Source organism: Etheostoma spectabile, chromosome 3, assembly GCF_008692095.1.
Source record: "Etheostoma spectabile isolate EspeVRDwgs_2016 chromosome 3, UIUC_Espe_1.0, whole genome shotgun sequence".
Lineage (NCBI taxonomy): Eukaryota > Metazoa > Chordata > Actinopteri > Perciformes > Percidae > Etheostoma > Etheostoma spectabile.
Genome location: NC_045735.1, coordinates 30,397,769 through 30,418,163, shown reverse-complemented (window position 1 = coordinate 30,418,163; position 20,395 = coordinate 30,397,769). Strand labels below are relative to the sequence as shown.

The 20,395-nt window shown below is 40.6% G+C and overlaps 3 protein-coding genes across 3 annotated transcripts; all 3 read left to right on the top strand.

Moving 5' to 3' along the window:
• Positions 1-1,106: 1,106 nt before the first annotated feature.
• Positions 1,107-1,933, top strand: LOC116676557 (1-phosphatidylinositol 4,5-bisphosphate phosphodiesterase eta-1-like). The gene is made up of 3 exons (XM_032507583.1): positions 1,107-1,176; positions 1,303-1,362; positions 1,636-1,933. The coding sequence occupies exons 1-3, from the start codon at positions 1,123-1,125 to the stop codon at positions 1,900-1,902; spliced, it is 381 nt and encodes a 126-aa protein (XP_032363474.1). The 5' UTR covers positions 1,107-1,122; the 3' UTR covers positions 1,903-1,933.
• Positions 1,934-3,324: 1,391 nt separating this feature from the next.
• LOC116687047 (extracellular calcium-sensing receptor) lies at positions 3,325-10,147 on the top strand. The gene is made up of 12 exons (XM_032512134.1): positions 3,325-3,563; positions 5,975-6,106; positions 6,621-6,859; positions 6,942-7,072; positions 7,237-7,416; positions 7,526-7,747; positions 7,815-8,342; positions 8,492-8,701; positions 8,816-8,939; positions 9,026-9,219; positions 9,343-9,624; positions 9,714-10,147. The coding sequence occupies exons 1-12, from the start codon at positions 3,325-3,327 to the stop codon at positions 10,134-10,136; spliced, it is 2,904 nt and encodes a 967-aa protein (XP_032368025.1). The 3' UTR covers positions 10,137-10,147.
• A 2,795-nt stretch (positions 10,148-12,942) lies between these two features.
• Positions 12,943-18,025, top strand: LOC116676620 (extracellular calcium-sensing receptor). Its single transcript, XM_032507604.1, has 11 exons — positions 12,943-13,453; positions 13,731-13,972; positions 14,117-14,208; positions 14,593-14,772; positions 14,859-15,047; positions 15,169-15,669; positions 16,276-16,485; positions 16,583-16,706; positions 16,816-17,009; positions 17,137-17,424; positions 17,509-18,025. The coding sequence occupies exons 1-11, from the start codon at positions 13,188-13,190 to the stop codon at positions 17,929-17,931; spliced, it is 2,709 nt and encodes a 902-aa protein (XP_032363495.1). The 5' UTR covers positions 12,943-13,187; the 3' UTR covers positions 17,932-18,025.
• Positions 18,026-20,395: the final 2,370 nt, after the last annotated feature.

Here is a 20,395-nt window from a genome sequence, read left to right as displayed (position 1 = left end):
AAAGCTTGAGAACCTTTTGCATAGAACATAACAGGAGGGCCTGATTCAGCTCTTTGTTGGCAGTTTTACAATATAAATTAGGAAGAGACACTCCAATCTAATCTAGCTCCGAGGGCTCTGATAAATTTCAATCATCTTATCAAGAATTGGATAAATGTGGCAGCCACACTTTTTACCTCATCTGTGCCACTTACTATGTGTATATTACACTTTACCACTTTACATGCTATGGAACATAATGTATATTTTGCATTCAAACAAAAGCAAATATATTCTGATGTCATCTAACCTCTTCTAATAATTAGTGCCATCATTCCTAAAAAAAAAAAACAGCAGAGATGAAACGATTGCAGAGTCACAGATGCTGCATGAGTGACTTTGGGTGGTGGAGCACAGCTGGGATTAAAAATCAGATCATTTATTTAGAGGCATACAGGAAGCAGAGCAAAGGGGTCTGCTGGTGTCATCCTAACGATATCCTGATGAAACACATCCTAATTATAATGAACATATGTGTGTGTGTGTGTTCTCAGGTTTTAATCCAGTATGGGAGGAAACTGTCCTTTACACTTCACATGGATGATGTGGTTTTGGTTGGTTTCCTTGTCTGGGACAATGACCCAATTGGACGGGACTTCATTGGTCAACGGACAGTTGCCTTCAGCAACCTGATCTGTGCAGAATTTCTCAGTGTTTTCAGCTTCATTTGAGAAAAAAGTAACTTTTTGTGTGTGAATGACATGAGCTTAAGAGGCGGCACAATTTGTTACTACCAGTTACACTCCAGAAGTTTCTGCTATTTAGCACAAATAAACAGACTCACTCATTCACACAGTTAAACTCACAATTTCCCTTATGGCTTTGGCAGTGCTATGGTCATGGGGCACATTATCTTGTGTCTAGTGAACCATGGTGTGTTTGATTTGTATAGTAAAAGACCTGTGGCGGGTTATGTTTTGTTGTTTACAGCCATCAGAGTTGTGCCTGAACTCCTGATTCCCTCTCTTTAGGCAACTACTACGCAATTACCAGTCTGATGAGAGTTGACTTATTTCTTTGACTCACTCTATCGCTCACTTTCTCTCGCTCACAACAGGTTACAGACAAATTTACTTGGGGGGGATGACTGAGGCTTCCATCTTTGTGCATGTGTCAGTGCATGATGTCTATGGGAAGGTAAGTGCTGTAGAGTGTTTACTGTAGCATTGGCCCTACTTTGTCAACTGAGTTAAAGAAGCAACAAAAAAAACATGTTTCTCTCAACACATCCATCCAGTTAAGCTCAATCCTTTGTCTTTTTAGTGGAGTCCTCTAGTCCTGAACCCCAGCTTTACCATAATGCACTTACTAGGATCTAACAAGGTAACAGGATGCAATGAGGCTCTGTGTAGTGCTGCATGAAACAGCAATGCATGATGAAGTGCAATAAGTGTTCAGCCGTATGTCCAATGACTTGTTTGTGTGTGATATTAATCCATGAGATTGTCCTCATTTTCTGTGAACCAAGTTCAGTATGTGGCATATCTTTTTATTGTTTTCATGAAAATTAAGACTTTCACTTCAAACTGTAATATGTGAAAAAATTCTGAGAAGCACATTCTCTCCTCTTTCGTCTCTTATTTCTCCTGCCCGAAGGGTCATCAGCTGCGAGATATCCAGGGTTTGTTTAACCGTTCTTCCAAGTCATCTGTGGATACAAACTCCAGTGACCTTTGGAAACGCTCCATCATTGATCACCTACTGCGGCGCACAGCCAGTGCCTCAGCAAAGGGACGGAACAAGACCAAGATGGCGCTATCAGAGTCACTGGCTTCAATATCAGACCAAAAGAATAGCAAAGGAGCAAGAGCACAGGACATGTCAAGGAAAGAAGGAGGTGTGGAGAAGCGTTACCAGCCATGAGGTCCCCTCACCCACAGACCTATGTCCATGCCCTCAGACTGGCTGCTGCAAGGGACGTAGACAAGGGACAGGATGATGTGGGCTTAGACAATGTCGTCGGTGGGTGTTTTTCTTCAATCATCCCAGTCAAAGAATTATGTATATTTTGGATTCATGCAAATTACACCTAAATTACATCCATTCTTGTTTAATACATTTGTAAGATTATTTGTGAGATTCATGATGTTTTTTTCAAATACTAACCTAAACCAAGCCACATCAAGGCATCAATGACAGTTACTTTTGGCTTTGGGAACAGTAATACTGTGGTAATTACGTTATTTCTTTAAACTGTAGGACAAAAGTGCTACTTTGTTTGTGATACAATGCTTGCAGTGGACATGTCTAAAAACAGCATTTTCCATTGTCTTGCTTTGGATGTTGATTAATGCAAGTTTTACTTATCCTGCCACAAATTTGTAAAACTCATGTACAGTATCCATGTGAACTGACACACTATACTCTAGTTGCCATGATACCTTAACATGCCTTTTCTGTCCCGTCATCATTTGTTGTGCTTCTTTATAGTAGGGAACTGACTAGGATATTCCTGCAGGTAATCTAAAATAAACCTATTGTCTGAAGGTTGCATTGTCCATAAACATACCAGTATTGCATCCACCCAGTGTATTTTGTCCAAATGTGGTCTGAGAAATATATTCCTGTGGCATTTGATCCCATTTTTACCAAACTAATCCCATTTGACCATCTCTTTCCTAATCTAATGTCCGCAAACATAAGTTTTTTAACCTCTTTTTTTAAGCCTCATTCTCCAGCTTCCCCTTCACAGTTGTACTTGGTGATCCATTTGTATGGGGCGGCTGTGGCTCAGTAGTAGAGCGGTTGCCTGCCAATCGGAAGGTTGGGGGTTCAATCAAGCAGTACCAAAGGAAGGTGATTGTGCCAAGTACCAGTCAGAAGACAATGGAGTCAATAAATCAAAGATCCTATCCACTTTGTCTCTGCTTCCAAGAACAGCCAGATGAGTTCAGCTGAACCAAAAACATCATCGAACAGCACAGCATTCACAGTTTCACCTTCAATCTTCACATCCTCCTCTTCTGCCCCCTCCTCTTTGCCCCCTCTTTCCCCTCTCAGTGTGGACTTTGATCCGAAGAGTCCCAGCTCTTTGCATGACAGCACCATCTCCAGACTCACTGATGCTGTGTCCTTAGGCAATGAGCAAGACGTATGTGGCCCCATTTCTGCTCTAAAGCACTGTTGAACAAATTGATTCACACACATCTCATGCTTATACCCCTTTCCATGTCTCAATGCCTACCACCCCTCAAGCGCTGCAAGATTTAAGGTCTCCTCCAAAGACCAACGCTAAATCTACTTCCAAGAAACACCTTATACGTCCCTGAACTGAAAAGACAAATCATGAAATCCAATATTTTCCATGCAGATGCACCGGCTCCAGCTCTCTTCACCAGCCCAGAAACCACTGAGATTGAGGTCTACACCATTCTGGATGAGGAGGTGCTGTTGCCTGTTTCAGTGTACAACCTAAGGAAACAGATGGTCCATTTTCATACCCTCAACCAGCTTGAGGTCCTCTCCAGCAAAAGAGGTCCAGGAAAGACACAATGTGGGCTGGGACGACATAAACAGAAAGAGGGGTGGGAGTGAAGAAATTGAGGAAGTAGAGGAGAGTGTATACAAAGAAGTGTATGATCCTCCAGCACTGCCACTACCAGAGATACCAATAATAGAGCAGTTTACTTCTAAAAGGTACATGGGCTCCTCTGTAAACGACTGTTTCAAGTTTTTTCATGACTCAACTGGAAATGCTTTTGCTGAAGTAGCGATAAATGTTGATGAGGATGCATTGGAGATGATGATGACCATGGCAGCCACTGGGAGGGACTCATAAGTCCAACCAAAACGGCATGCTATTTACCAAAACCATGAGTCCACTCCCAACTTCCCCCAACAAAAACAGCCTTCATCATGACGTGATCTTCAACTGCAGTACCCATCGCATGCATTTGCACTGTGTCCCTCCCCATTGAATCCAACTTCCTACCAGCTTTCCAATCACAACACCAGAACAACTCCCAGCCTTCTCCCTTCCACAGACCCGTCAACTCTACACCCCTCCAACCCTAGTCCACTGCATCAGAACAGCTATCCAGTTCCTCAAAGCAATTCTGAGGTCTTTAACAACAGCAGACTTCAGCAGTTCCTACACACAACAGAGGAGCTACAATGGCAAACAAATCCTAAACAAGTCTTATCACGATAGGCTAGGGTATAAACGGATGGAGAGGGAGCATGTAAGGTGCTTTCATAATGGTTTCTCGTCTTGTGAAAGCCTCCCTGTCCAATCTGCTGTGTCCACACACATCAGTAGAGACAGAGGACTGTTTTCCCCTTCTTCAGACTGTGATGCATTGTACAGCCACCTGGACTATGACTGCATTTCACCCTCATCAGAGTCTTCCGCTCCTCAAACCACCCAGCCACATTCCCAAAGTCAAACACAATCATACACCCCGACTCATTCATGGAACCAAAAGGTTGTCCTCATCACTACAAGCCACCAGTCACAGCCTGAATCCAGGGATTCTCTCCATTCAATTTAAGGTCTGATACCATACACCCCACAGCTCCCAGCCTATGTAAGTCCAAGTCCCTGGGAGACCTGACTTTCGAAGACATATCATGAAACTCTCAGAGAAGTATCACATTATTAGTTGCAGTTTCATAATTTCTCATGTGAGAAAGCAAAAGAGGATGCGTACCATGGGGGAAGTAACTTTCCAATCACAGTCTTGTAATCCTCTTACTCAACAGCTACGTAAACTGGTTATGTCAGTTATGCCAGGAAGCAAAATCTCCACTGTCACAGCCGTGTGCAACCTGTGTCTCTTCTGTTGTTTCCAGGAATGTAGATGATTCCCCTCCACTCCTTTCCCGTCGCCAGAATGGCACTTTTTTTTTTATTGTTTCAGTGTTGCACCATTCTTTTTCTTTCTATTGTTGCTCATCGGAGGACTGTGATCATTTTCCTACCGATGCAAGAAAATATTGAAATATTGGATTTTAACAAATCTCATGTTTATATCATGTTTTACTCAAAATGCTAAACAGAACATACAAAAACGGACCTTGTAAAATCAATTGTTGTAAGTCACAACAGCCTCATCTTTCCCCATATGCCACCTTAAACACAATGGGATGTAATTGCTCATGAAATTACTGTGTAATAGAATTGACATGTGGCACACCTGTTGCTCTGGGCATAACGTTCCCTATACTGGGTTTAACAGACTGGCACACTTTAAGTTATAGTGATTAATTACAGTACAACATTCCTTAGAAATCTAAGCGGAAAGGACACAAAGTTGAATGATTTCTTTCATGTTTAATGTCCACTTTGCAGCTCACACACACACACACACACACACAACACACACACACACACACACACCACACACACACACACACACACACACACACACACACACACACACACACACACACACACACACTTCATACATGCTAATCACTTGTAAGCATTCAATTGTTTTTCCACCATCACTCTAGGGAGGAATAATTTGGGCTTGTGTGCTGCTTGTGTCATCGATTTTTCTTCCTTGAATAAGGCTTTGCACCTATTATAAATACTCTCTACAACAATCCACTTGTGCAGAGTGGGGGGTGGTTTTGTTATAGTCAAGACTCCGTTTTCAGCTCCCCCCTACTATAAACCTTGTGATGTTATCTGTTTAACCAAGTTAAACATGTTTCTGTTTACAATGTCCTCTCTATTTGCCAGTAACTGACATGAGGCTCTCATGTTACATTTGGATTTGGATGTGCTATTTAATGGGATTTGTCATTGGTAAGAGAAATTGTTGAACAGTGTTTGTGAGACATGATTTATTCTGAACTTAATTAACTATTTTATTATATTTATATTTTCAGGTTTGATGTGTCTTGTGTTATACTGTGTTTTACAGACTAAATCCACTGACACATATTTTGACGTTCTGATAACACTCCGCTACCAGTGTTAAATGTCCAGAATAGCTGCACCCATGTCTTGGTTGCCCTGGCTCTTCGCTCAGTGGCCCTCCTCAGCTCTCTCCCTGCTGCTTCTCAGTGTGGTGGGCAGACGGATGGGACTGGAGGTGGTTCAGGCGATAGTGTGCACCCGGTGGGGTGCACCGAGCAACAAAAGCCTCTCCCAGGATGGAGATGTAATTATCGGTGGACTTTTTAATCTCAATTACAAACCTTCAGATGTAGAGCAGGACTTTACCAAGCTGCCACATTATGAACCTTGCACTGGGTAACTTAATCAGTACATTGTTGTTAAATGTCTGGTGGTTATTATTTTTTCAGCACATCTGGGGTTTTTATAATTTTGTCATGCTCATATGTTTCTGTTAAAATGCAGATGAAAATATAACTGAAATCTACCAGATGTTGAACTAGAAAGTTAGAGTATGCATGTTTGTAATTACACATCAGTTTTAAATTGATTATATTGATTATAAAAATTATAAAGCTATATATATATGCAAATTTGACTTGGTTGGTATATTTATGACATTTTTGGACATTTGCTGCTTTTTTGTTTGTGGTGATTGTTTTTTTTATCTGTCACTAATTCATGTTATGGTTTACGTTATGTTATATGCTGTTCCTTTCTACTCCTGTGGTTTCAGATTTGATCCAGAGGTATTACAAAATGTATATGCCATGGCATTTGCGGTGGAGGAAATCAATCGTAACAACACCCTGCTACCAGGAGTAAAGTTGGGATACCGCATATTTGATAGCTGTGTCCGATATCCCTGGGCTCTGCAGGCTGCATTGTCACTGGTTGCAGGAGACGAACAAAGCTGCAACATGACAGCCTCCACGTCACATACTGCAGCAAATGATCAACCCGGAGAGACAACAGGTATCACTTGAAATTACTCAGTATGCAACTAACATTTGGTATATTCATGAAAACATCAGCTGATATTTGTAGTATAAAAAAGATTGTCCTCATGTAATTATATGTCCAATGCTATCTGCAGGTGGTCAACCTGTTCGTTTGCTCATTGGTGATGCCGCATCAACAACAACCATATTTCTTTCCAGGATCCTAGGGCCTCTTTCTGTGCCATTTGTGAGTTTCATTATATCAGGAAATAAACCTAATGAACCTTTTCATACAGTCCACACCATGTGGCTGATTCTATTTGTTAAATCAAAATTAAAATGTCTTGCTGTAAATGCTAAATTATTGCTTTAAAAGCAGTGTATGATAATATAGCTGTGTTTTTCTCTCAGATCAGCTACTTGTCAAGCTGTCCCTGTCTAAGTGACAAGATTAAGTTTCCGAACGTTTTCAGAACAATCCCCAGTGATATTTACCAAGCCCGGGCCATGGCACAGCTGGCCTTACGATTTCGCTGGACTTGGATGGGAGCGGTGGTTGTCAACAATGACTATGGTCTTTTGGCAATACAGGTGCATGGTATTGTTATTATTCTATAAAATGCCTGAAAAGATCTTCTTCATATATACTTAAGATAAACATATCCTATTTATATGAATTTATTTATTGTTTGAACTCCAGGCATTTCAAGAAGAGACTCAGGGGAAAGGGGTGTGTTTGGGATTCATAGAGACGCTCCGCAAAGAAACTATTGAGAGTGATGCCAGACGTGTAGCCCTCACAATTCAAGCTTCGACTGCGAGGGTGATTCTGATCTTTTGCTGGTATACAGAAGTAAAGAAAGTATTTCTGGAACTGGCCAAGATAAATGTGAGCAACTGGCATGGAAATAAAGCAAAGACATAGGCTATAGTTTGTAATGCCATCTGTTTTTATTGTCGTAATTTATTTCAATTTCCTCTTACTGTAGGTGACGGACAGACAGTTTCTGGCAAGTGAGGCTTGGAGCACCAATAGTGATCTTCTCCGAAATCTTGCCATCTCTAAAATGGCCACCGGTGTTCTAGGTGTAGCCATTCGAAGTTCAACAATAGCAGGATTTGAAAATTTTCTCAGAGGTTTGCACCCAATTCGTAATCCTGATGATGACTTCTTACGAGAATTCTGGGAAAGCGAGTTTGGATGCAGTCCTGGAGCTTTGCAATTACGTGCAGCACCTCTCACTTCACCACTCAAAACAAGGTCTGTCCATGTATCTTCTGCCAAGGCGTCCTTTCGGAAAGCTTCTCTATCACCCTGCAGTGGCACAGAGTCCCTGGAGGGACTGCATGATCCCATCACTGATACCTCTCAGTTAAGGGTGGCATATAATGTCTACCTTGCTGTTTATGCTGCGGCCCACGCCCTTCACAGCCTTCTCTCTTGCCCCGACACAGACAGCGCAACCGGAAACAACAGCCCCACCTGCTCTTCTCCAAAAAACATCAAATCCATAGAGGTAAACAGAATTATCCATGTGTTATCTCATCCATGAGAGTCATAGTTCTTTACATTTTTTGAACTGAATATATATATTGTAAGTGCATTTTTTTGTAGACAGATTTGCTTTTAAATATTAACTGTCTCTTCAATATTTGTTGCTTTCAGCTGTTGCAGCACTTGAACAACGTGCATTTCACCACACCACAGGGGGAAACGTTTTACTTTCAAGGTGGTGACGCTCCAGCAAAGTACGACCTTGTCAACTGGCAGAACACCTCTGAGGGATTACTCAAACTTATTTTGATTGGTCGTGTGGATGGGTTTGACCTCCACCTAAACGAGTCAGCTATTCAGTGGAGCACCGGATCCAATCAGGTGGTCACATCGACAAGCGGTGTCGAGGCTACGAACAAATTTCCTGTTGAAATAAACGCCTGTTTTGAATCACAATATTATGTCGTTGAGAATATTATTTGGCTTGTTGTTTAGGTGCCTACTTCAGTGTGCAGTGAGAGCTGCCCCCCTGGCACCCGTAAGACCAACAGGAAAGGAGAACCTCCATGCTGCTTTGATTGTATCCCATGTGCTGATGGGGAGATCAGCAAACAACCTGGTGAGGAAATTACTCGATCAGACAACTTCAATTTACCCCTTTGTGTTTAATTTTCCTTCCCTCTCTCCTATTTTTTCCTCTCCCAGGTTCCCTTCACTGTGAGCGTTGTCCATTAGAGTTTTGGTCCAATGCTAAACGAACTGCCTGCATCCCTCGCCAGCTGGACTTCCTTTCCTTTAATGAAACTTTGGGCATTACCCTGACTACAGCAGCTGTGTCTGGTACCATGGTGACAACAGCTGTGTTTGTAGTGTTTCTCTGCTACCGTCACACACCTATGGTGAGAATCTTAAATAATGTAACAGAGCCTTTGTTGTATGCATTTAAAAAATGTCACATTTTTCCTGTTTTGTACTGTTTAAATGGCCAAATGGTCTTTTTCTGTTAATCTGATTCACATTAGGTTCGAGCCAACAATTCAGAACTGAGCTTCCTGCTTCTCCTGTCGCTGAAGCTCTGCTTCCTGTGCTCACTGGTGTTCATTGGTCGTCCATCAGTCTGGACTTGTCGGTTCCAGCAGGCAGCTTTTGGGATCAGCTTTGTACTCTGTGTTTCCTGCCTCCTAGTCAAAACCATGGTAGTACTGGCTGCTTTCCGCTCAGCTCGGCCTGGCGCTGAAACCTTGATGAAGTGGTTTGGTCCGGGCCAACAGAGAGGAAGTGTTTGCCTCTTTACATCTATACAGGTTTGAATATTTGTTATTGACTAAATGATGAGAAAAGTGTTAGACATGTGAAAAACATAAAACATACATGTGTTTCACATTTCATACAGGTTATCATTTGTGCCACATGGCTGTCCCTCAGCCCCCCTGTGCCTCAACGTGATCTGGGTTTTCAGGGGTCAAAGGTCACCCTGGAGTGCGCTATGGCCTCTGTGCTGGGCTTCTCTCTGGTTCTAGGTTACATTGGTTTGTTGGCCTGCACCTGCCTTCTCTTGGCCTTTTTGGCTCGGAAACTCCCTGACATCTTCAATGAGGCCAAACTGATCACCTTCAGCATGCTGATATTCTGTGCTGTCTGGGTGGCCTTTGTCCCGGCTTACGTTAGCTCTCCTGGGAAGTATGTTGTTGCTGTGGAGATTTTTGCAATCCTGGCCTCTAGCTACGGTTTATTGCTCTGCATTTTTGCCCCCAAATGTTTCATCATTCTCTTGAGGCCTAAGAAAAACACCAAGAAGCACATAATGGCCAGGTAGTTTTCTGGCTGAAATGCTTCACTTTTCCAAGCCTGGCATCATGCAATTTTCATGTGTTTTGTCAATCATCTTTTTACTGGGAGTCATCTAAATAATGCTAAATGTAAATTTGGTTGTCTGAAATAAAAAAACGTTTCAACCACACCTAGTCATGGCTTTCATTGGTAACTAAGAAAGAATATATTTGCTGTTCATTAAATTATTAAATACTAACATAACACTTTATATCAATCCTTAAAGAAAAATAAACACTTACATTAAATGCTGCTTACTAAAAAGTGTATTGGTGCGTTTTGCATTAATAATTAATGAATTAATAATTATTTTGCATGTGGTTGTATTCTGTGTTTTTAAAAAAAATACTCAAATGGATACAATTCTCCACCTGTCCCAAACGTTTTAATTAAAATGACACTACATTAATTATTTTTTTGAAACAGAAAGATTCAAGAAAGATTAAAGATTCATTAATTGGTAAACCATTGGCATGCAATAATTAATTTAAGTTAATGTATTACATTCACAGTGGACCAATATCAGTAGTACAGTATGTTCTAGCTTTATATAGTTCACTGACGTCATAGTTTTGCTGCATTTACCAAAATAAACCACTAGATGGAAGTATCATACCATCAAATGGAATGATGCGCAGCTACTTTCCTCATCTCTAAACAAGGTTTGTTCCAAGGTTCCAAGGTTTGTTCCTTGTCGGACATGCTAGTCAAAAACCTATTACCTATTACACATATACACCAGCTGGGTGTGGGGAAGAGTTCCTTAACTACTTCACTTGTGTATAATGCCAACCAGGTTGTGTTGAGTGTGGTCTACAGCTTAACATTGCCAATGCTGAATAAGAGGTTCCTGCTTCTTCGTGTGTCAGTTTTGGAGATGAAACCTGTCATGTCATTTTCATTTGTCTTACTCAGCATACAATTCTCATGCATTAAATAATTTCATATCTGTACTTAGAGGATTCCACTTCCACATGTATTCATTTATGTCAAGAAATCATCAGTTGCAGTTTAATGTGACAATGGTTTCGTAATGATGGTGCCACAAAGAGTGCAGAGGTTGAATCAACCTTTCTTCCTCTTCTTTTAACCTTCTTTGCAATCCCTTTCTATGTATATTATGCAGACACTGAATGATAGACAGTGGAAATTTACCAGTAATGATAAATTCCTAAGTCTGTTTTTTGAATGGCTACATTATTCAATGTATTACAAATGTTGAACTGCATACTGTAGCCACAGTATAATAATGTATATACTGTAGATAAAGATATGTATATACTGTAGATAAAGAAAAATACATTTTACACTGTGTTAGCTATGATCTACAAAACCATGAAAAACAACCTATTGGTGGTGTTAGAGAGTAGTGTCTATGAGAAAGCACTTTATAAATGCAATGAATTAATAGCATTGTAAATGATTATTTTCCACCTCTGTACCTCTTCCCTGTCAGTGTGTAATTGGATGTAATTGCTTGTAAAATGAACAATGATGGAGGTGAGCAATTGCACACCTGCTGCTCATCAGTACCTTCTCACTTAAAGGATAATTCCGGTCAATTTCAACATGTAGCTCTGTTGTTTGTAAAATTGGATTGCTGTCAGTAGAGAGAAAAATGAAAACAATTGGTACTGTATACACCATGTTATCCTCCTGCTAGCGTTAGCACCCAATAGGCTCAAACAGGGTACGTTTTAAACTTATTTTCAGCCTCTAAACATGTTAAAAATGTCTTTAAAAGTTCCTACCTATGTGCAGTGATTTCTTCTCAGTAAACACAGCAAATCTGACTGCAGTAGATATGAAAGAAATACCTGAAAGTTCTGCTAATTCATCCCTGTTTAGTTCCTGTGTTTAGATGGCAGTTAGAGTACTCAGGGACTACAAACTACAACACAGAAAAGAGATAAAACAAAAACATGTAGGCTAACAATTTAATGATTAAAAAAGGTGTTGTCTCCAAACTTAACTCAATTATAACTTGTCTCCTGCTAGTTGTATTACGGCACTCATAAAATAAGCATGTGCTTATTTTTGAAAACACGTTTTATCTCTTTTCTGTGTTTTAGTTTGTAGACAGTCCCGAATCACTCCTTGCAATATCAACACCAGAACTAAACACAGCTGAATTAGCACAACTTTCATGCATTTCTGTCACACAGCAGTCAGATTCACTGTGTTCTCTCGGAAGGACTCACTGCACATGGGTAGGCACTTTTAATGAATATTATGAACATGTTTAGAGGCTAAAAACAAGTTTAAAACTTGCCCTGTTTAAGCCTGTTGGGTACTAACTCTAGCAGGAGGATAACAGGGTGTAGGCAGCAACGATTGATATCATTTTTCTCTCTACTGGCAGCACTCCAAATTTACAAACAACACAACTACATGTTGAAATTGACCGGAATTCTCCTTTAACCCCTTTAAATTAATTGTTATGTAATTTAGTTCTGTGAGATGAGATTACCTTTTGAGCCTTTGAACCAGGTATGTCCTTGTGTGTGGGTGTGGCCTAGTATTTATGAGCCACGGTGGATTAATTTATTAACCAAATGTTAAACGTTAAGAAAATCTAACTCTATGGGGACCTATGTGGTCCCTGCCCTCCAGGTTAGTACGGTAGTTTCTGTATCACACAGCTGTCACTTATTTTCTTATTGTTTTTCTCTCACCTTTGAGAGAAGTGATTTCGTGCAGTGTCATCCTGTTTACTATCATTCCGCCATGGGCTTTACAGCTGTTATAAATACACAGAAAAACATCTATGTTGTGTAGTGCTGGAGGGGGGGAGTATGTTATACCTTGTCTGTTGTCAGTGCAAGTTGTATCTTTTGTAATATTCATTTTTTCACTGGAATTTATTCTGATTTACATGTGGACGTCTAACAGATATATTAAGAAGGAATTAAGATAATTACAATTTTTTTTTTCATTTCAGGAACTTGTTTACTGTAATACACCTCTTTTGTACCAATGGGAAGCCATCTAGCTGGGTATATTGTACACATTTAAAGTGTCCAGAACAGCTCCATCCATGTCTTGGTTCTTCTGGCTCTTCACTCTGAGACCATGCTCAGCCCCATCCCTGCTCTTCCTGGGGCTTGTCGGCAGACGGCTGGGGCTCAGGGTGGGGTTACAGGTGGTTGAGACAGTGTCTTGTTCCCGTTTGGGCACACCCAGCAACCAGGGTCTGTTTCAGGATGGAGATGTAGTTATTGGTGGGCTCTTTAATGTTCATTCTAAGCCTCCAGCTACAAACAATGACTTCACTCAGTTGCCTGACTTCAAGCGTTGTACTAGGTAAAACTCTAAATTTTACTTTTTACTGTGTATACTGCATAATTCATGCACTCATCATCTTTTTCTATTCCATAGATTGTTAACTATTGGTAGTGTCGTTACACATATGGGTTGATTTTCTTGTCCAAAATATTTTGTTATTATTGCTTATTTAATGCTATTTATTGATAATGAAGACGATTACCCATATTATTTAAGATTTATTACTGATCTTCACAGTCACTTTGACAGCATTTTGACTGATATTTTTCTTATGCTTTTTCTCCTGTGGTATCAGTTTGGAAAATCTCCCATTACAGTATATTTATGCTATGGTGTTTGCACTGGAGGAAATCAATCACAGTACAACCTTGCTGCCAGGGGTGAAGCTGGGCTACTATATTCATGATAGCTGTGGTGTAGCCCTGTGGGCTATGCAGGCTGCACTGTCGCTGGTTGGAGGAGACAGCGCTAACTGTAATTCAACAGACCCTCTGGGCTATTCTTCTGGGTATGAAGAGGGAATTGGAGAAAAAAAAGGTATTATATCAAACTGCATGGTTCATACTTCTGTTTTAATACCAAGCAAATAGATTGATGACAGCCTAAACACTGCAATGTTGCGTTTGAAAGAGAACCAAGCCCAAAAAATGACTATTTCATTATTTATCATAATGTCATCAGGTGTTCAGCCTGTTCCTTTGATCATTGGTGGTTCCTCATCCGAAGAAGCCAAGATACTCTCCAGATCCCTGGGGCCACTCTCTGTACCTTTAGTAAGGCTCCATTAAAACCCCAAATTGTATTTGTGTTTAGTTTGAATATATAAAAAATGTTTAAAGAAAAATTGGAAGTAAAAAGTCAATAACTTTCAGATTTTCACTCATAATGTTAAAAAAAATTACGTTCATAGGGTTTTATTTAACCTATTGACGGATGGACTTTGGTGCACATGGCACATTTATGTTTTCTCACCTTCATTTTGCTGTAAAAGAAAATGAAACGATTTGCTGTTCACTGCAGTAAACAGTCTTCTTAAAAAAACAATCCCCGGGGTGAAAATGAGATTATAACAATCTTTACGTGTGTGAGATTTCAGAATAAGCATGCAATTTTAGAATATCCTAGTATTTACGTTTTTTTTTTTTCTTTTACTGTAGATGAGCTACACAGCTAGCTGTCCCTGTCTGAGTGACCGGCGCCAGTATCCTCACTTCTTCAGGACCATGCCCAGTGATATTTACCAAGCCTGGGCCATTGCCCAGCTTGCCATACGATATAATTGGACCTATGTTGGGGCTGTGGTAGTAAACAACGATTATGGCCTTGTGGCAATAAAGGTGTTTCCATTTGCACTGCATTGCTATTTACTCTATTCAAGATAGATTCAGCTAATCTTTTTGCTCCTTTCAACTTTTTATGTCAGTTATTTCAGGAGGAGACTCAGGAGGCAGGGGTGTGTGTGGAATTTATAGAGACTCTCCAAAGGGAAAACATTATGAGTGATGCCAGACGAGCAGCCCTCACAATTCAGGCCTCGACTGCAAAAGTGATTCTGATCTTTACCTGGTACACAGATGTGAGGGAACTGTTCCTGCAACTCTCCAAGATAAATGTGAGTAATCGGAATACAATTGGGTATTTAATCTATAAATAATAACCAAACTGATCTTATTCAAAAAAACATTTTAGCTTTTTAAAGTTATCTTTTGATTTTGTTGTGTTGCTGTCACTAGGTGACTGACAAACAGTTTGTGGCCAGTGAGGCGTGGAGCACAAGTGCTGATCTTCTCAAAGATCCTGTCACTTCTGTGGTGGCAAGGGGTGTGCTTGGTGTGGCCATTCGAAGTAGAGTCATACCTGGATTTGAATATTTTATCAGAAGTTTGAAACCATCTCGTCGTCCTGACGATACATTCTTAAGAGAATTTTGGGAAAAGGTATTTAGTTGTAATCCTGGGGCCACACCACTCTCCAAATATGCCTCTTCACTGCCGTCTCAAGCAGACAGGTTGCTTCAAAAAGCTTCTCAACCACCCTGCAGTGGCACAGAGTCCCTGGAGGGAGTGCAGAATCACTTCACTGATACATCTCAGCTCAGGGTGACCTATAATGTCTACCTTGCTGTTTATGCTGCAGCACACGCCCTTCACACGCTTCTCTGCCCCGTCAGAGACAGCTCACCTGGAAACAACAGCCCCACCTGCTCTTCTCCAAAAAGCATCAAATCCATAGAGGTAAACACCAGTATGTCTATTTCAACACCACACATTTTTATAGGGATGTTAAGTAATTTTTTTATGTGACAAATGCAACTGCTTAAAGGTCCCATGGCATGACAATTTCACTTTTTTTAACATTAATATGAGTTCCCCCAGCCTGCCTATAGAAATGGCGATAGGTGTAAACCGAGCCCTGGGTGTCCTGCTCTGCCTTTGAGAAAATGAAAGCTCAGATGGGCCGCTTCGGCGTTCTTATGACGTCATGGGACTTCATAAAGCAGGATTACCTCCTCTTATTCTGCTTTGCCCGCCCAGAGAATTTGTCCCACCCATGAGAAAGAGACATCAAGCAAAACATGGCAGTTCCCCCCCCCCACTCTCCTCCCTAATAGCATTTGAAGCTACAGACACAGAAATGGCACATCCTAAGGAAAGCTCATTGTGGGACTGGCTCTAGTGGCTGGAATTCTGTACCAAGGCTGAATTTTGGAAAAGTGACTTCCGATACAGTATTAGTGGACCACTAAGGCCTATATAAAAGCATCCAAAAAGTAGCATGTCATAGGACCTTTATCTACATTTAGATTTTAAAAAAATTTACTACAATGTTGCTCTTCTTAGCTGTTGCAGCACTTAAACAACGTGAACTTCACATCGCCACAGGGTGAAATGTTTTATTTCCAAGACGACAACACCCCAGCAAAGTACGACCTTATCAACTGGCAGAACACCCCTGAGGGATCACTCAAACTTGTTGTGATTGGTCGTGTGGATGGGTTTGACCTCCACCTAAACGAGTCAGCTATTCAGTGGAGCACCGAGTCCAATCAGGTGGTTAAAAAGAAACAGTATTGATTCATGTCAATGCCAAAAGCTCTATTGAATAAAATATTTACTGTGATTCACAAGATGTTATCTACTTGTCTAGGTGCCTACTTCAGTGTGCAGTGAGAGCTGCCCCCCAGGCACCCGAAAGGCCAGCAGGAAAGGAGAACCTCTCTGCTGCTTTGACTGTATCCCATGTGCTGATGGGGAGATCAGCAATCAAACTGGTGAGGAAATTAACATATAAGATATTACTGACTTGTATAACTTTCAGATCATCCTACAGTGTCCCCAGTTCTTCCCTACGGCCCGTTTTGGTATGTCTTCCTCTCCCAGGTTCCCTTCACTGTGAGCGTTGTCCATTAGAGTTTTGGTCCAATGCTAAACGAACTGCCTGCATCCCTCGCCAGCTGGACTTCCTTTCCTTTAATGAAACTTTGGGCATTGCCCTGACTACAGCAGCTGTGTCTGGTACCATGGTGACAACAGCTGTGTTTGTAGTTTTTGTTTACTACCGTCAAACACCTATGGTAAGACCTCAGAGTGATGTAATTAAAAAGCGTTTTTTTTTCTTAAATCTAGGGCAAGGGAATCTATATTGGATTGTTATTGTGCTTGTCGTTTTAATAACAATTTAATCCCAATTCTCATTTTCAGGTACGAGCCAACAATTCAGAACTGAGCTTCCTGCTTCTCCTGTCGCTGAAGCTCTGCTTCCTGTGCTCACTGGTGTTCATTGGTCGTCCATCAGTCTGGACTTGTCGGTTCCAGCAGGCAGCTTTTGGGATCAGCTTTGTACTCTGTGTTTCCTGCCTCAAAGTTAAGACCATAGTGGTTCTGGCTGCTTTCCGCTCAGCTCGGCCTGGCGCTGAAACCTTGATGAAGTGGTTTGGTCCGGGCCAACAGAGAGGAAGTGTTTGCCTCTTTTCCTTTTTACAGGTCAGAGTTGCAGAATCACTTTTTAATAACAAAATTAATACAGCAATTACTTACATTAATCTGACATTTTTTTATGCTTTTTTCATCAAGGTTTTTATTTGTCTTATTTGGCTGTTGCTCAGCCCCCCTGTGCCTCAAGCTGACTTGGATATCCCAGGGTTAAAGGTCACCCTCAAGTGTGCCATGACCTCTGTGGTGGGCTTCTCTCTGGTTCTGGGTTACATTGGCCTGCTGGCCTGCACCAGTCTCCTTTTGGCCTTTCTTGCTCGTAAACTCCCTGACAACTTTAATGAGGCCAAACTGATCACCTTCAGCATGCTGATATTCTGTGCTGTCTGGATAGCTTTTGTCCCTGCTTACGTTAGCTCTCCCGGAAAATATGCTGTTGCTGTGGAGATTTTTGCAATTCTCGCCTCTAGCTACGGTTTACTTTTCTGTATCTTTGCTCCAAAGTGTTTCATCATTCTTTTGAGGCCAGATAAAAATACTAGGAAACACCTGATGGGTAGGTAGCGTAGAATATTAACAATGCACCTAATTCATTATTTTCTTATCAATCTGCCTGCATTTATTCAATTTAAATAAGACTAGCTACTATTTTATTAGTTTGTTTGACCAAAAATTTCAGATGTATTCACACAAAGAACTGAATAGTTAAAAATAGAACTGAAAGCATATTTTACATCAATACTTGTACTTGTACAACTATTACTAGTGTAACAAACTTGGTACATAGAAACATTATTAAACATAAATAAAAACATGTCATGGTTGTGGTTCTGTTTTCTTTACGGTAATGCAACTATTCACATCACTGGTTGTGCCATGAACATTTATTTTGAGTTGAGTGATGTCCTATGTACTATGATTTACAGAAATGCCATTTTAAAATCAGGTTAGAATGACACAAGTGAAGTATTGTAGGGAGAGTAGTAAAATGGCGGTGAGAGCACGACAAATTCCATAGGACTTCATCATTTCATTATTAGTACTAATGCTGACTCATTTAATTTCTTATGACATTTGAGGAAACACAGAAGAGAAGGATGGTTTTGAGGACTTAAACATCTCATTTAAAATGCATACTGATATAAATCAAAAACACGAATGATGTCTTGGTTGTTATAGAAAACACACTCTGGTCTTTTTCTTTTTCCTCTCCAAATGATCCAGTTCTTTGAATTTATACAAAGAATGAGAAACGGGAAGAAAATGTATAAATAACGTAATAATCTATCCAAATAACTAATCATCTTTATTAGTGAAAGACTTCCTTAAAGGGCCACAACACACTTGCGTTTTGGAAAAACTAGCCTTACTAAAAAGCTTTTATCCCTTAACAGGTAATACATGTAATATAAGTTGTCTGTTGGGTGTTTTTGCCACCCTGCAAGTCAAATGTCCCATGCAGGACAATAAAGATTGAACTGAACTAAATTTAATTTGATCTGAGGGAATTGGCACAGACTGAGTAGCTGTTTTTCGAGACCCATAAAGGTCAAGGTCAAGGTCAAAGTTTATTTATATAGCACATTTACAAACAGTCACTACCGCCCCAAAGTGCTGTACAATTATAAATAACAACATAAGAAGAAGGCATAACAAATATCCAGAAAAACAATCTAAAATTGAATATGCCAAAAACAACAAAAATACAACAGATAAAAAGCTTTGCTCAAATCAATACAACCTCAAAATGTCACAGCTCAGCTTGTGTTAAAAGCCAGTGAAAAGAGATGAGTTTTTAAAAGTGATTTAAAACTCTCAATAGAGGAAGCTGCTCTAATGTTCAGGGGGAGAGAGTTCCAGAGCTTCGGACCTGCCACCGAGAAAGCTCTGTCCCCTCTGGTCTTCAGTCTTGTTCTGGGACAGTCTAAAAGCAACTGATCAGCGGACCTAAGTGCTCTGACTGGAGTGTGCAAAACCAGCATATCGGATAAATATGATGGTGCCAGCCCATTCAGAGATTTAAAAACAAACAATAAGATCTTAAAATGGATTCTAAAAACGACAGGCAGCCAGTGGAGAGACGACAGTACAGGGGTGATGTGGTCATAGCGCCTTTTTCCTGTCAGCAGGCGTGCAGCCGCATTCTGGACTAACTGTAATCGGTGAACTGAAGACTGCTCAAGGCCATAGTACAGTGAGTTACAGTAGTCCAGGCGATTTGTAATCAAGGCATGCACAACTGTTTCCAGTTGACTATGGGGCAGGTAAGGCTTGACCTTCCCAAGAAGTCTGAGCTGAAAAAAGCTTGTTTTTACCACTGAACTGATTTGTTTATCGAGTTTAAAAGAACTGTCAATAAAACACCAAGAGTTTTTACAAGTGGGCAGCAATTTGAGAACATAGGACCAAGAGCATTGTTAAAACCAGAGACATCGGGCTTCCCAAAATTACAACTTCAGTTTTTTTATCATTTAAGTTCAAAAAATTCAATGACATCCAGTCTTTTACATCATGTAGGCATTTACTCAGAGCTTCAACTGAGTTTGTTTTAGAATTCAAAGGTAGGTAAATCTGGACATCATCTGCAAAGCAGTGAAAGGATATGTTGTATTTTAGGAAGATTGATCCGAGGGGCAGCATATACAGCGAGAACAAGACTGGGCCTAAAATTGAGCCTTGAGGCACCCCGCTGTCAATCGGGGCTTACAGAAAAGGTTTACAGAAAAAGACCTGTCTGTCAGATATGACTGAAACCACTTCAGAGCTGTGCCCTTTATGCCAGCACAGGACTCGAGGCTTGACAATAAAATCTTGTGGTCAACCGTATCGAACGCTGCAGTCAAATCTAAAAGCACTAGAACAGCAGAGCTACCAGAATCAGAAATTAAAAAAAGATCATTAAAAACTTTTAAAAGAGCAGTTTCTGTACTGTGACAAGATCTAAAACCAGACTGGAATTTTTCAAAGATATTATTCGAGTTAAGGTGTACCTGAAGTTGGGCATATACCACTTTTTCAAGAACTTTGG

Excerpts from the sequence above, each read along its gene's own strand:
- LOC116687047 (XM_032512134.1), top strand. The coding sequence starts at position 3,325 with ATGAAATCCAATATTTTCCATGCAGATGCACCGGCTCCAGCTCTCTTC. Across the intron at positions 7,073-7,236 it reads GGCCTCTTTCTGTGCCATTT|ATCAGCTACTTGTCAAGCTG; the intron begins GTGAGTTTCATT and ends TTTTTCTCTCAG. Across the intron at positions 8,343-8,491 it reads AAAACATCAAATCCATAGAG|CTGTTGCAGCACTTGAACAA; the intron begins GTAAACAGAATT and ends TGTTGCTTTCAG.
- LOC116676620 (XM_032507604.1), top strand. The coding sequence starts at position 13,188 with ATGTCTTGGTTCTTCTGGCTCTTCACTCTGAGACCATGCTCAGCCCCA. Across the intron at positions 13,454-13,730 it reads GACTTCAAGCGTTGTACTAG|TTTGGAAAATCTCCCATTAC; the intron begins GTAAAACTCTAA and ends CTGTGGTATCAG. Across the intron at positions 15,048-15,168 it reads TGCAACTCTCCAAGATAAAT|GTGACTGACAAACAGTTTGT; the intron begins GTGAGTAATCGG and ends TGCTGTCACTAG.
- LOC116676557 (XM_032507583.1), top strand. The coding sequence starts at position 1,123 with ATGACTGAGGCTTCCATCTTTGTGCATGTGTCAGTGCATGATGTCTAT. Across the intron at positions 1,177-1,302 it reads TGCATGATGTCTATGGGAAG|TGGAGTCCTCTAGTCCTGAA; the intron begins GTAAGTGCTGTA and ends TTGTCTTTTTAG. Across the intron at positions 1,363-1,635 it reads ACTTACTAGGATCTAACAAG|GGTCATCAGCTGCGAGATAT; the intron begins GTAACAGGATGC and ends TCCTGCCCGAAG.